Consider the following 15,797-nt stretch of genomic DNA (forward strand, 5'->3'; position numbering starts at 1 on the left):
CTAAGATTCCAGTATGTCAACTACGGTAGTTAGATGTTGCAGATGAATAGGCATATTTTACTTTTACTCTTAGGAAAGAGATAAACTTCTACAAGAACATTAGTAACTTATTAGTTTACGAAGGCGGAAAGTAGCCTCCAGGGCAGCAGTCAATTTGTTAACATACATTCTGAGTCGTGGTTGTATCATCATGGAAGGACGATACAACCGTCAAGGTGGCTCGTCAAGGTTCTCACAGTGATTTCTAACTTGCTATGGAAACATGATGCATAGTAATCACCATAATTTACAAATTACAGCATCCTTATCAGGGTTTTCTTGTATCATGTAATATTTACCCCGATTTCAAATATCCTAATAAAATTCCAGTAAGGATTAGATGGGTCATATGTTTCATTTCATTGTTATATTATTATTGTGTTTGTTTGTTTTTCCTGTCATTGATCAATGAGTTCCACCCCGCTGCAACAAATTTGGTAATATTAGGTTTTTGTCCATCGATAAGAAGCTGTATTTAATTCTATTTATTTTGGTGGTTACTCCCAACCTAATATTTATTTCCTATTTGAGACCAAACAATAAATCAAACTTTGATTCTTCAATAGGATTCTGGATAGCAGTTTATTTTTTGAGATGGTTCATGTTAACGTAAGCTCTTTCATATATTTTCCGTTGAATTAATTATGAGCTCATGTACATGCTCTGTTCTTGACACTGAATCAATAAATCTGGGAATCTTTCATGATGTACTTGGTTGATAAACATAGTAATGCAATTGATTATAATTCTGAGTGATTTAGTGGGCTTGGTATGGTTACTACATAACCATGATTCTTCTAAAATCTTTTTCTTTGATATTGGCTTACTTGGTCCCACATAATTGCAATAACATTATAAAATGACTACAAACATCTGAATTATCTGGTGTTCCATTATTATTACAAAATTTTCCAAGATGAGTATTTTTATATGATTATTCATGCAGTAAATTTTTTTGGCTAGTTGGCTTTGGTTGACCTGACCTTACGGTAGTTATTGTGGGGCCCATATGTGCAGTCTAGGCAAAAAATAGGCAAATTGACAGAAAATTAAGGTTTTTGATTTATGATAATTAAAATTTATGTTGGTGAATTTCAGTAGTTCGAACCCAGAATAAGTATGGGGCCAATTGCGCCTGATTAGATTGTGGTGGTGTAAAGCACTTGGATCAATTTCATTCGTGTATACAAAATGTTTTGAGGTTCAGTTTTGTCTTTCATTCCCCAGTGATGATGTATTTTTTTCCCATTAATCATACTTCATTCTCATTATTCTAGTGGTTTTCTTATATTCAGATATTTGTAAATGATTCTATACAGCAGCAGTAATTTCAAATTACATGTTATTTTTAAAATCTAGGTAATTTATTAAAGTTCATAGCTTGGTTTTTATTTTATTTAATATTATTGCTTTCTTTACTCAAAAAATTGTCCTAGTTAGGTCGTTAATCGAAAAACTGTGTGTTGGAAGATTTTGCCTTAAAATTAAACAATATTTCTATTTTATCTCTAGAGTTGCTGCTGTATATTTTCTAAGCAAAGTATTCCCATTGATTAGATGGTCCTCTTAAAAACTTCTGGTTATGAACCAGTTCTGGTACTTCATCAGTTGAAATTTATAGGTTCATTTCGAGCACTGAAATTTTCTATACCTAATATACAGTTCTGTTAAAGTGGTCTGAGTTGTATGCATTGCAGTAGAAGTATGCTAGTGTAGTGGAGTGGGTTCCAGTAACATGCAAATTCTTAATCAAATGTATTATATGTATCTATTGATTACATGGTCATGTCTGAGGAATTTATTAATTATATCAATACTATACTATAGAATTTGTGAGAGTTTATTGTATTTAGTATATAACTGCAAATATTCATTTAGATATCGCTGGAGAGAACAGCATGAATACAGAAAATGTATTTCATTAATTTGATGTTTCTTAGAATATACATAAAAGTAGACATGCTATCTAACTAAAAAAGATAAAAATTTGATTAGGCTTTTGATTGGGAACATTAGGAGTTAATTCAATTAACTTGTACTGTTTGCAAATGCCGGATTTACAATACTATTCCTAACTATTTGTTTCTCTTGTCTATTTTGGTTATTTTCTCAAGTCAATTATTCTTTCCACAATATCAACCCCTCCTAATTCATTCTAGTGATATAGAATACAAACTTACAAAATAAATAAACTTATAGTTTTGAATACATCTCATTAAATTGTTTCTGTATTTTTCATGATAATATATAAGGAGAGGCTAAATTAACACATTTTTGTGCAGATTTCTTTTATTCTTGTAGTTTTTAAACTTTATTGGCTATGTCCTTGTTGTTGTTATAAAGCAGATTTGGTACTCCTGAAGTAGGCGCACCAAGATGTCGCATAACCTGAACCCTAACCTAGTACACAACCAGAGTTCAGGTTGTGCGCCATCTTGGTGCACATACTTCAGGAGGTCCGCAGATTTATAGTTTTCCTGGAGGCAGTGAGCTGTATTTTTTATGAATAAGGTTGTTCCCATGTTTATTGTTTAAAGCTGAAGTTTTGATTCTTTAGTACCCGCGGAAGTTTTTAAGGTGGTATATATGTTTCTCTTTCACAGAAATGTAGTAATGCAAAAATGGGCCCAGTTCATTTTTCGTTTTCTTAGCAATTGAAATGCAGAATTTATGTCAGCGCAATAGTCCTCGACTGAGGAGGCTATTCAAATGCTAATTGAACTCATATAAACATCACTTCTTCTAGTCTACCGCCTATGTGACAGGCAATAGTACAATAAAGTCACAATAGCAATAGCCCTTAATAGCAAATACAAATAGTGAATAGGAACATTTATCATCCATACCATCAACTTCAGCATACCATAACAAGGATGAGCTATCTATCTTAGTGCTTTTTTGTTGCTTATATGCAGCTTGTCACAATCTCCCGCTACCTCAAAGCATTCACTCAAAGTTCATTATGATATTGTAATATTTGCGTAAAGAATTACACTGTGAGAATTTCAAAATGATTGGCTCAAAGAGGTTTATGTCAGTATATTTTCAATGCTTGTACCTTGTATTTTCATTGGCATTTGATAGTTTTTTCGGTGATAGACTGACAGAAAATTTGTAATATATGAAAATATTCTGCTTCCCTAGCTAGCTATATTTTTGTCTTGACGGACTTTCTTTGTCTTGAAATTTTTGTAAATGGATAAATGGTGGATTGAATACAGAAGGGATATTATTATATACCGGTAAATAATTTTTCGAAGCAAGTGCATGCTAGCTTTAAGGTAAAAGAGACTATCCTTTGAGCGAAGTTACAGGTGATCACTGTACACTGAAACTGTATAGAATTATGGAAGCAAATTGCCAGTTAGTAAGCATGTGAAAATCTTGCACAGGAAAAGTTTTCAATTATTAATTAGCCAATTTCTGGGTAAATATTATGAAACCTAATATTTGAGGCTAACAAATAGCACATTTCTGGATGCCAATGAAAGGCAGCACCACATTGTATAATTTCTTGTTAGTTGATTAGTTAATTGTTCAGAATAACACTTTTATGCCTTTATCGTCAAAAGGTAATTGACAAGGTTAAGTATTATTCAGTCACAAAAAAGGCATTAGAAACGAACATATCAAGAAATGTTAAACATTCCTAGCTCATAGTATTAACCTTTAGGAAATTTAATTATTTGGACATTCAGCTCCACATAGTTTTGAATAGCATTGAAGAAGTTCTCTAGATTTAGCACTTAGAATAGGATTTACATATTTATCCTAGGGAGAGGACAGCCGATAAGACGGCTTACTCATATGGCGACCCACGGCCTCTTGTCCAGTTACCAGTCCCATGTCGGATATGGGATTAGTTATTCAGTTATTTGTTTTCGGAAGCATGGACTTGACTTATGTGAAAGGTTGAAGATTTTAAATCAAATAATATATAAAAAATAATATATTTCCATCAATCCATTTTTTTTTTGATATTTACATTTTTGAGTTTTTTAAAACATATGTTACCAGCTCTGGTTTGGATGTCATTAAATTGATGACTATTTGGTGAAGTGTTGCGAGTAAATACTGACATGCTAAGTCTACATATTGATGCTCTGGGACTGTCGACTTGAAGTTTGTACTGTCAAGGTAACTTCAGAAATTAGACGAAATAGAGAATATTTATCTCAAATTATGAAAAATGACAGGCATTACTTCAGCGAGAGTGAGGAGGTATGAAGTCGAAAACCTCCAAAGAGGAATAAAAATGAAAAACAATGCTATGCAATGTAGTATTTATTAATAAATAAAATAAGGCCTCATTTGGTTAATGTGTAGAACATTGTAACTCTAAAGTTAGTTTTAGAGAAAACATGTAACCAGTTTATGTTCGGTTCAGGCAATTAAGATCAGTCACAGAAGCATTAAATTAAATTAAAGCAGCCTAAATTACGGTATGCGCTGAGTCGGTAATTACGTAAAAAAAATGTTAATAACTGAAATTGAATTAATCGAAAGTAAGATTTAGGTTTGAATTGAAATAGAGGAAAGTAAAGAGGTTATTGATTCTGTTTCTTTTTTTTCCAATGCTGATATTTGGAAGCCAATGCTAAATGTTTATCAAACCTTTAAATACTTAAATAAGGGGCTGGGCCAAAAGTAGATTAACAATTATTAAATTGATTAATTGGTACTTTTGGTACACTCTGTATATTAAATATATAGCTGTAGCATACAGACATTTTTACTTTAATACTCAGTTTTATTTCTACTAGATGTGGAATTTACTAAAGTAATTGTATTGAAGAAATTAAAATTTTATATCACTTTGTGTTTTATGAGGCATATCTGAGCAAATCTTGGGAACGCCTTATGTACACAATAAGCACCTAATTTCTAATATAATACCTGGCAATCTCACTAGTTTTATTGCCCATTGTTTGCAGATCCATTGACGTCAGGAAACTATGTGGAAATATGACAAACACTAAATATACGTTCGGTAATTCAGGACGCATGTCTTTTATGAGCAAGACAAAATAGCTATGTCACATCTTATCAACTCATGAATTCAGTTATATTGATATATATTAATATTCTAGTTGATAGAAGAGATTCGTCTCATCAAAATTATTTTAAAATTTAGTCAAATAAATCTAGAACAGTTGAAAAAAATCAGATATGGCAATTCAAGTGACATAAAAATCCAACAAAAACATTTTTCCATTTCTATTTTCAAAATATTTTACCTGTGAAAATGTGTCATTCTACTTACCTGACAGTATTGTATGTCTAAAATTGGGAAAATTTCCCATTTTTATTTTTTTTTCGATTTGTTTAAATTTAAATTAAATTTGAGCTAATATCATCCGCATTCACATCATCCATATAAATTGCCTAAATCTATCATATTTCACATAGTATAAAAATTGTAACAATTTGAATTTTTTTTTTTTTTAATTTTTATTAGAAAATTTGTTTAAAGCAACTTATTGACAATAGGGATGTCCGCCAAAGTGCCAAGTCTACTGAGAATGAAACAAAATATAGCAAAGAATTACACTTAAGGACATATCGATTGGCTTGAAGCTTTCCAAATCAATATGACCAGAAAAACACTGATAAGATAGTGAATTCATGAGAATCATTTACTAAAAATATGTCCTGGTTTTCATAATATGTTACATATATTTTTTTTTCCTCCTAATTTTGTGACATTACTATAGTTATTCAGGATTATTATCAATTTAATAATCAACCAATTATTACTAATCATGTTAAATCGAAAATAAATTTGATGAGATTCATGAATATAAGTTTTGGATATTTTCTTGAAAATTAAAGTTTAGATCAGAATTCATGCATTTCATAACCTAATTTTGCATCTCAAAAAACTACATTTTGTTAAAAGTAAAGTCTATTTCGAAATACAAAACAAACGGTGATGCGTGTCACGAGGAGATAACAAATAAGAATTTATATTAAGTGGCCTCATACTAGGAGTGGTTTGTTTGCATTTCTGATTACAGCAGCCAGTGATATGATATGAGGGACAAAGTACAGAAAGTAACTTTTTATAAAAGACAAACCTCTTGTTGAACTGTTCACATTTTAGGCAATATCTGAGGTATTTTCAAGTTAGAAAAACTTAAAATTTTAGTAAAGGTCTATCTATATCAGTGATTCCAAACATTTTGAATATCGTTACCCCTAAATCAAATTACCAAAAGCTCAACTACTCCATCCATAAAAATACAATAGTCATATCGATTTCACTTTTTCGTTGAATAGAAATGGCGAAAATACTAACAGCTTTTGCATCTACCGATCCTACTTTAAGATGCTATACGTGCAGTAGCACAGAAGCCTATAATTTGTATTACGGTAATATTAATATTATGTCCCAACAAAGTACGAGACCAGATGATTAGGCTCACTGACTAGTTGCGGGCATCACATGTCCAGCGTTTCCCCAGACTAGTCAAAAGTATGGCGATTACAAAAACATCTGGATTACTTCATAAAAATTGCCAAATTACCCTTTGGGGTTGATTACCACCAGTTTGAGAGCCTCTTGGTATATGTTTCATATGCAATTATCCATGTACATGCAAAGTATGAGTATAATCTATTGTGCTGTCCATATATTTAAAAGTTGTATTTTTATTTTAAATGTTTATAGAATACTTCAGCATCTGTAGTAACATATTGTGATATATTTATTTTGTTTTGCTTGCAATAACTCTGTGGCTAGATTTGCATTACCGTAAATTATCCCATGCCATTTTTAAAATAAATATATCAAAAATATATTTTTGAAAGAAATTAGGGTGCTTCCGAAGTATGCAAACCAAGATGGCGGACATCGAAATGTAACATGGGTAACAGGTTAGGGTTAGGCGATAATTTTTTCCAATTTTCCTTATTTTAGTCCTATTATCAGTTCGAAGACTAGCCAAGAGCCTCCCGTAGTATTGATACCTAAAATTATGGCCTAACCCTAACCTAGTACACATATTACATTCCGACGTCCGCCATCTTGGTTCGCATACTTCGAGAGCCCCGAAATTAGAAATTATAAAGCCATAATTATCACAAGTTAATTTTTTGTAACAAGTTTGAGCTTTAACAACAAACTTCTGGTTTATGTAATCTATGTTTTAATCAACAAATTTCAAACTTCTTGTTCCAAGTCAAGTCGAGTCACTACAAAGTCAGCAGTCTGCTGTTTTGATTCACAAATAGAGTTTGAGTCATGAAATTTTCAGTTGCATTGACATATGTAATTTAAATCTTGTTTTACATGAAGGTCATTTTAAACATTATACAATGTGTTGGCAACATTTGCCCCTGTACCAAGCTGAATTTTTGTTTTATTTATACAAAATTAAGCAAAGTGTTACCTCACCCTATTTTTTTTTTATAGTTAATGGCACTTCTGTAGTTCCTCGTATCTTTGCTCAGAGATCAGTATTTTTTTGTATAAATGATTACGCGATATCTTGCTTTAAGAAATATTTCTCGAGAAAAAATATTTATTTAGTCAATGCTCATGTCTAGGTATGTTTTAAAATGTAAATGAAAGAAAAAATAGAAAACCTTTCTCATTTTGACTCTAGATTTGGTTCAGTCACATTAGCCTCAGCCCATTATTCCATGCATCAGTGATTTGTGCAAATTAAGTTTGCATGCTTTTGTTCCATTTATTTTTGAAGTCATTGTACATAAGTCGACACACCCAAATTCAGTGCATTTGCAAATGACTGTTATCAAAATAGGGTGACGTGCTGGCCTAACAGTTAAAGCATTGGCCTTACCTCTGCCACGCCCCCAACTTCACCAGAGTGTAATAAATTGGGTAGACAATGTTAAACCGGAAAGACTGTGGCAGTCCCAACTAACAGTAGTTTTATACATATTGTGAGATATCAGTGGGTGTTTAAATATGGCTTTGTGCTTATTCGATAGTTACATGTTATTAGTTATTATTGGATACTGATAAAATGGGCGGCCAAAAGTGGGTTATCAGTTATAAATTAAATATTTATTAATAATAATTGTTACAAAATTCAAGGAAACAAGCATGGGTGTCATGAATGTAACAGATTTAGTTGTTACAAATCCATACTTACATGGTCGCGCACTAGAAGTGAGTTGTTTACTTTCAAATGTCGAAATATAATTACAATTACTATCTGTGCCATATCATGAGCATGGAACAGTAATGCAATAGAATATATATTCAGTATGATTGTTTAAGTATTACATACCTAGGGGAACATAATTGGAAAATGCGAATTCTCAAAAAATTATTTAAGATATAAGATAAGATATATTTGCCAATTTGTTACCTTAGTATTTTGAGTGGAAAATATTTTTAAGAGATTGGATAGGGATGGGAACATCCAAATATTGTGAAGTTCAAGTGATAAAAGAAATGCTTGAGTAAATTTTTAATTGAGTTTCATTCATTCATACTCCATGCACTAGTACTCCATGCAGGCATATCAAGTAAAGTTTGCAATTATTTGTCTTTTAAACTTCTAGAGTCAAGCATTTATTAAAAACCAAATAAAGGGCATTTGCAAATTGCTGATACACATACTTAATGGACTGACTCATTAGATGATAACAACATTGCTAATAACTGGGATTTATTAATTATAAAGAAACTATATTTTGGATTCTAGTGAAAATAATGGATGATCAACTTTTCAAATGTTAATACATGTTCAGAATGTACTTCCAATATTAAGAAAAGTTATGCTCATACATATTTACGGTAAATACTTAGATAGCCGAGCAGTTTTATGCAGATATTTTACTGAAATAGTTCCAGTTTTTATTCTACAAGAGGTGAAATCTGCTAACATAATAAAAGGAATACAAAGGCTGTAAATCACTATGTCTGTTAGTGTTTTATGGCATGTCTCTGAGCAAATATTGTGAAATTCTTTGTTACACAATAAACACGCAAATTTAAATGGTAATACCTGGTAATATCATAGGTTTTATTACCCACTGTTTGTATGTTGTATGACGTTAGTGGGTCAAAATAGCTACGCCCTCAAATGTTTGATTATTCTTGTAGTTAAAGAAGAGCTGAATAGTGACTATGTGGGAAATAACAAGCCCTGAATACTAAATATATGGATAATAATATACGACAGATGTCTCACCTCAGCGGGTCAAAACAGCCACGCCTTCAAATTATCAAATGATTTAATTGGAAGTATTCTAAATCGAATCGAAGACCCTCACAGCCCAGACCCTCATATTTTGGGTTCTTTTGTTATAATTTTAATTTTTTTTTGATTGATTTGATTTTTTTTCTGATAAAACGTCAAATATAGCCATTGGATAAAGTTTCATAATATTTATAAATCATACTTAAAAGATGTTCCTGGTTGATTTACACTTTCCTATGATCTAATTTTCTGTTGTCAGTTTTGTTTTTAAACTGAAATTGTTTTAGAATGCAAACTTTATTATAATATATTCTACCATTGTGTGTTTTTATTATAATATTGGCAAATTTATTTCATTGTATCAATACATGTTTATGCTTTTTAATATCTTAGCATATCATATTGTAGTGATACAGAGATTTTATATTACGTATGTATGTGATGTCACTCTCGAAGTATAAGGATTTAATTTTGAGCTCTGTCCTAATGTTGACAAATATTCCATTGAAAGATATCAAGAAACAATATTTCTGCCTTCAAGCAGCCCTGTACAAGTAGTTTTATTATTCTAATAGCCAAGTCTTGCATAATTGATATCAGGTATAAAAGAATAGTTGGTCATGAAAGATGAACTAAATAAAAGTTCAAGCGTAACTCTGTCAAAATTTTACTTATACAGGTTATAGGATGCTCTGTTGATGTGATAATTATTTTTCTAAATAAGTCATCATTTTCATGCAATTTCTAACTATTGATATCAAAAATGTATGATAAATTGAAAATACTCTTGTTTGGTGTAGAGAAGTTTTGTTTGAAATAAATGATAGAACCTGTTGTAGTGTAAGTGTGTTCTTTAATGGAATTATAAATTGCAATTTTCATTTAATTTATAGAGTCATCATTATTAGGATCAACGGTTGAATATTGTGTAACAAGTGTAACTGTCTCCAATAGTATAGGGTTTCCATACGCCATATTTTTCCCTGACGTGTCCTGGATTTTAGTGGTCAAATTTGCGTCAGGAAGAAATATTAAAAAAAATTTTTTTAGAGATATGTCACATTCTAGCATTTTTGTTGAATTGCTAGCATTCTGTAATCTGTATTTTGGTTGCACTACCTTTACCTGTATTTATTCCATGCTAGGGTTTAGTCCAGCGTTTCTCGAACTGTGTGCCCCAAGAGACTTTCAAGTGTGCCGGGGCCCTTTTTGGAATTTTAGAAAATAAGCTGTTCGCATTACACATAGGCATGCTTGCAACGGGCAAGCTTAAGAGAGTTGAGTATCCATAATTAATTAGACTGATAATATTATTGCATTTGCCTTGTGGTATTAACGACGATCGTTTCGGCATAATTGTATTGTGATATAATAACGTTTTTGTAAACAAGAAGTTCACCTTCCACAATGTTGACTTACGTGAAAGCAAGTTTGAATGAGTTCTGGCTATCTGCTTACAAATTATATTCAATCATTGGTGCAAAAGCCATCAAAATAACCTAGCCATTTGCATCTCCATGGCTCTGTTAACACATATTTTCTGCTCTGACTGAAATGAAAAGCAAAAAAGGGAGCGACCAATCCAAACCTCCAAACAGGCTTCAACATTGCTTTACCATTTGCGGAACAATTTGTTCAAAGCTAACTTTATTTTTTCACAAGTGTGCCGCAATAATTTTTTTTATTTTTTTTTAGTGTGCCGCGAGTAAAAAAAATTAGAACCACTAGTTTAGTCACTGGTGTTAAAGATCAAGCAACAAATCTGCTCCTTTCGTTTTGTTCTTCATTTATTCTATTCTCACGAGCGAAAGCTTGTGCCTTTGGATACATCGAAAATTTATACCATAATACTAAACAGTATAGGTACCTAAGTGTTTTGGTTGCAAAATTGGCCAATGTGGCTCACTGAAATTTTGTCAGGAATTTTGTCTTTCCAGATATGGTAACCCTATAATAGATTGAACTTGGATTTGAGATGAATTCAAGTTTGAACAGATTTCATAGTTCTAGTGCGAAGTCAAGTCTAGTCACTGCACCTTGATGTCAAGTCTCCTCTGCTTTGTTTTACAAACCTAGTTCGAGTCATCATGGTTTCATTTGCAGCAGCGAAATGGTTAAATATTAGTCACATAGACAGCTGAAATTTCAATCTTGTTGAAATGTTGGCAACATTTGCCTCAACATCAGCGTGGCCTATTTCAAGTTATTGCTGCAAGTATAAACATGACTACACCATGTGTCCTGCTGCACAATAACACAAATGTATTTCTGTAACGTTTTGCCTAACCAAAGGTATTCGTTTTCGAAATAAACTAGGACACTAGAAGCAGAAATAATAAAATACAACAATTGTTAGATTCATTGTTGCTTACATAAATTTGTATAGCTATATATCGATATTCCATCCCATTTTTGTCAAAAAATGAAGTCATTACTATGATGAATACTGTTCAATTACTTATCATAACCGTTCATTACTTATTACTTAAATTATCTTATTTTGTTTTAGATTAAATAGCACAGCCTGATAAGGCTGATACTCAAAACATATCATCTAATATTTTAATCCCATAATTGGTAAAATGGCTGAATCTGGTAAAATACGAGAAATCGATTCTGCCGATTCCTCAGATGAATCTACAGAATTTTCAGAAGCAAACGATCAAATTTCAGTTCGAAATGCATTACAAGTATCGAGGCCTTCGATGCCTGGGACGGTACAAGAATTTGGTAAAAATATTGTCCAAAGTCTCGTGAAACATTCAGAAAAACATGGAACTGTGGTAGCTCCAACATTCGTTTTCAAGCAAACCATTAAGGAAGGTGAGAATAAGTTCTGCCAGAAATTGTCGTTTTGTTGACTGCCCTCTTAATGGTTAATCATTGGATCTTATTTATGTCTATTGCCTACAAATAAAAACATATTTTCATAATATTTGCTTTTTGTCATCATTACATAAATGACATTTTACCTTATTTGGGGTGAATAAATACAAGTACAAATAAATTTTTCTGCAATTCAATAACCATTTCATATATCCTTCATTTGATATTTTATGCAAAATAGTGAAATTTTGTTAATTTTATTTGTCATATTTTTTGGCTCGTACGAAGTTACTTCCAGCCATGCCTGAAATAACAACAGCCAAGAAAATGCCCCTTTTGTAACAATGGAGCTTAATTGAAAAACTAAAAATAGGTAAATAAAAAAAAAACATTAAAAATAAAAAAGAACTGTAGTAGGCTACTTAATTTGTCTGATACTCAGGGAGGATATTTCATTGTTTTTGTACAATAATAGCATGTTTCAACCAAACTTTTTTTACAGTAAATAATAAACAAATACCAATCTGACTATTGTGCTTTATCTCAACAGGGGACAATATAGAAACCAGTATTGCTGGAAGTTCTGGTTTTACGCTTGATCGAAGCAGCAATACATATGAAAAAACCTCAACAACCAAGCAAAAGGCAGCAAAGTCTAATGATGCAGTAGAAAATGAAACTAAAGGAGAAATACCATTCCATTTTGAAGGTAAGTTTACGCGATTTGGGTGGATTCTAATTTTCCCAGGAAACTTTTGGGCTGATCTGGACACAAACTTTGCATGTAAGTGTTTATATCAGGGGTGGGCACGGTTTTGGGATCAGGGGCCAAAAATTTTGCCCACCTAGACTGGCGGGCCATGTAGTATGACGTAAAGAGTTACATTTTATAAACAATGTTTACAGTGTTAGAAAAGCAACAGTGGAAAACAATAAACCTTGTGCCAAAACTAAAGTTGATGTGCACGTTCGAAAGAATATATCGCCGGATGAGAACAGAAGGGGCCTAAGTCACATTTTTGGAAAATTGACTTTTTTCAATATTTTGGGGTTTTGAGTCATGCTCTACAAGGTGGTGGTCTTGAAATCCTGAATTTCTCAATAATAAAAATTTTAGCTGGACTTAGGCCTAAAATATTTAAGAACAGAATGGCCTAGGTCCAGCTAAAATTTTTATTATTGAGAAATTCAGGATTTCAAGATCACCATCTTGTAGAGCATGGCTCAAAACCTCAAAATATTGAAAAAAGATAGTCCTAAGTTCCAATATGATGGGCATGAACATCAGAAATGAAATGTCCGAAACTTACATCCCTAAAAATTTGTTCAGTGCAACTTAGGCCTAAGTCACCTTGTTTTACCTTGCATCTCATACAAAAAATTTCAGAAGTTGTTGAGAACAGAATGGGCCAAAGTTTCTTATAGGGGTGAAAAAGCAGGAAGGAATTCAAGCTGAAGTGCCAAAAAATATTGATTTCAAAGATATTCTCATCCACATTAAAATAACCCGAGCTCAGGACTTTACTAAGTGTGAATATCTAGAAATTCGAAAATAAAAAAATTCCAAATTGTTTTTTGCGTTTTTCTCGAAACTCAAAATTGTGACTTAGGCCTGTTCTGTTCTCATCCGGCGATATTTCTGTAGACAGCTGTATGTAAAATGCATTACACTGAGATTAAATTTTTGTACTCGCATGTCAGATTATCATTCGAACAATGCACCACTCGGCAACGAAGTTGCAAATTGATTATAACATTTTGGCCATAACACAGACACAGCATCATCCTTCATATTGATGATAAGTGAATAAAAACAATGCATTGTTTTAATAATTTATTAAAAAAACACCTCATACATGTCCCTTTGTGGCAGGCTTTTAACACAGCAATAGAGTGTGCAATTGCACCATGATATGAAGTTTCATGTGGCGATTGTTCTTAGGCGAAAATAATGTGGCCCTCGCGCTACGGGAACTGTGTGTATTTAGTATTTAGCCCCCAGTGGCTTAGATGTACAAAAATACTAGATTTGTACTAGATGTGTTTCACACACAATTCAAATTATCTATCAAAGACATATATTATTTTATGTTTTACAGATTCAATTCGCGTCAACCATAACCTGTTCCTGCTTTATAATGAAAAACTAGCAAAGTATGGTGAAGTTTACAGAGGCTTGCAGACTCATGAAGGATCTCGAGGATTCGATCCAATCGCCATAAAATCTATCAAACTCAGCGATGAAAATAGAAAAGAAGTGGAAATCATCCGAAAGCTTCGTTCCCACCCAAATGTGATAACTGTCCTCCAATCTGGGACTTATTTCTTTGGTCCAATAGAACATTTATTCATCGCAATGGAATACTTTAAATCTAAAACCTTGACAGACTTTGTCAATGACGATCCAAAGCCTAAGACTGACGAAGTCAAACATAAACAAATAGAACAATTTGTTGAAGCTGTCGATCATATCCACATTAACGAAGTTTTACATCGCGACCTCAAACCAGATAATATCTTGGTATCGGACAATGGGAGAATTCTCAAAATAATTGACTTTGGTTTGGGAAAACAGTTAAGAAAAGGACATTTTGTAACCAAAATGAGCACTTTACGTGTCGGTACTGATGGTTGGAGGGCCCCGGAAATATACCTTTCTGACAGTTGTTCTGGACAATCGGACATATTCTCTTCCGCACTTGTAATTCATTTCATATACACCGATGGTTCCCACCCATTTGGTGAAGACCCCGATTCATGGAATCTTAATATAAAACTATATCAAGGATTTGACCTGAGCAAACTAGAAAGAGACCTAGAGGATTTGGTTGGTTGGATGATCAGATACCAACCACAACAGCGTCCAAATACAGAACAAATTCGGAAGCATAAATACTTTCGTGGCCAACTTGTTTGTCCTCACCCCAAGCTAAGTACGTAACATGTCACTGCGCTAGTTCCAACCTGAATAGAATTTTAAAAGTCATATCAGAAAGTTGTAGATCAAGATTAATTTTGTTACATTCTAACGAAAGTTTATTAAGTTATTTTCATTCCTATTAAATATTCACACTGAAACCTAAATTATACCCAGAATACAGTAACCTGTGTAAATGAATGATATGGACACTTTCAGGTTTGATAGTACCAAAAACTCCCAAGAAGGAAATTGTGGAAGTCAGGAGAGAGTCTATAACAATGAAAGGACAGCTTGAAGAAAAAATGAAGCAGATACAACTTGAGAATGAACAAGAGAAAAGGAAAATGATGGAAGAGATGGAAAAGCTTAAAAAACAAATGAAGGGTAAATTCAGGCCGCTTGGCAGCTTTCTTGGTTGTTTTTTTTTTGTTTTCTTTCTGTTTTTGTGTTAATTTTGCCATCAAAAGTACCACGTCAACTGAAATTGCAGTTTTTTTATTATATCTTACTTTTTCTGTTGAAATGTGTGAACCAAGCTCAGGTTTATATTACAAATTTGCTACATAAAAACAAATATTCTCATTGCCAGGCTTTCAAGTTATTTTTTTATATTTGGAAAAATAAAATTTGTTTAAAATTCTTTCAACATCGATGGTTGCCTTCTTGCCATTTTTTCTCACTTAATAATTCCAGAAGAATTCAGGCTAGAGTCGGAAAGAATGCGAAGGGGGCATGAAAAAGAAATGAAGCAGATGCAAGAAGAAAAGAGGACAATGGAAATTGAGAATAAAAAGCTCAAAACTGAAAAGAAAGGTTTGCTAGATTTCGAAATTGTT

At 32.5% G+C, this 15,797-nt stretch overlaps 3 protein-coding genes across 2 annotated transcripts in view; 1 reads left to right on the forward strand and 2 right to left on the reverse strand.

Annotated features, from left to right (window-relative positions):
- LOC120332866 (FGFR1 oncogene partner 2 homolog) overlaps positions 1 to 15,797 on the reverse strand; it is a 424,145-nt gene that overhangs the window by 387,479 nt on the left and 20,869 nt on the right.
- LOC120329781 (FGFR1 oncogene partner 2 homolog) overlaps positions 1 to 15,797 on the reverse strand; it is a 443,159-nt gene that overhangs the window by 324,032 nt on the left and 103,330 nt on the right. The window lies entirely within an intron of this gene.
- The window catches only part of LOC120344629 (uncharacterized), an 89,112-nt gene continuing 85,045 nt past the window's right edge, over positions 11,731 to 15,797 (forward strand). Inside the window, exons 1-2 of the mRNA XM_078112615.1 lie at positions 11,731 to 12,038; positions 12,592 to 12,750. Of these exons, the coding sequence (XP_077968741.1) occupies positions 11,798 to 12,038; positions 12,592 to 12,750 (400 nt within the window). The 5' untranslated portion in view covers positions 11,731 to 11,797. The remainder of the gene's footprint in view (positions 12,039 to 12,591; positions 12,751 to 15,797) is intronic.

Source organism: Styela clava, chromosome 5 (genome assembly GCF_964204865.1).
Source record: "Styela clava chromosome 5, kaStyClav1.hap1.2, whole genome shotgun sequence".
Taxonomy (NCBI): Eukaryota; Metazoa; Chordata; class Ascidiacea; order Stolidobranchia; family Styelidae; genus Styela; species Styela clava.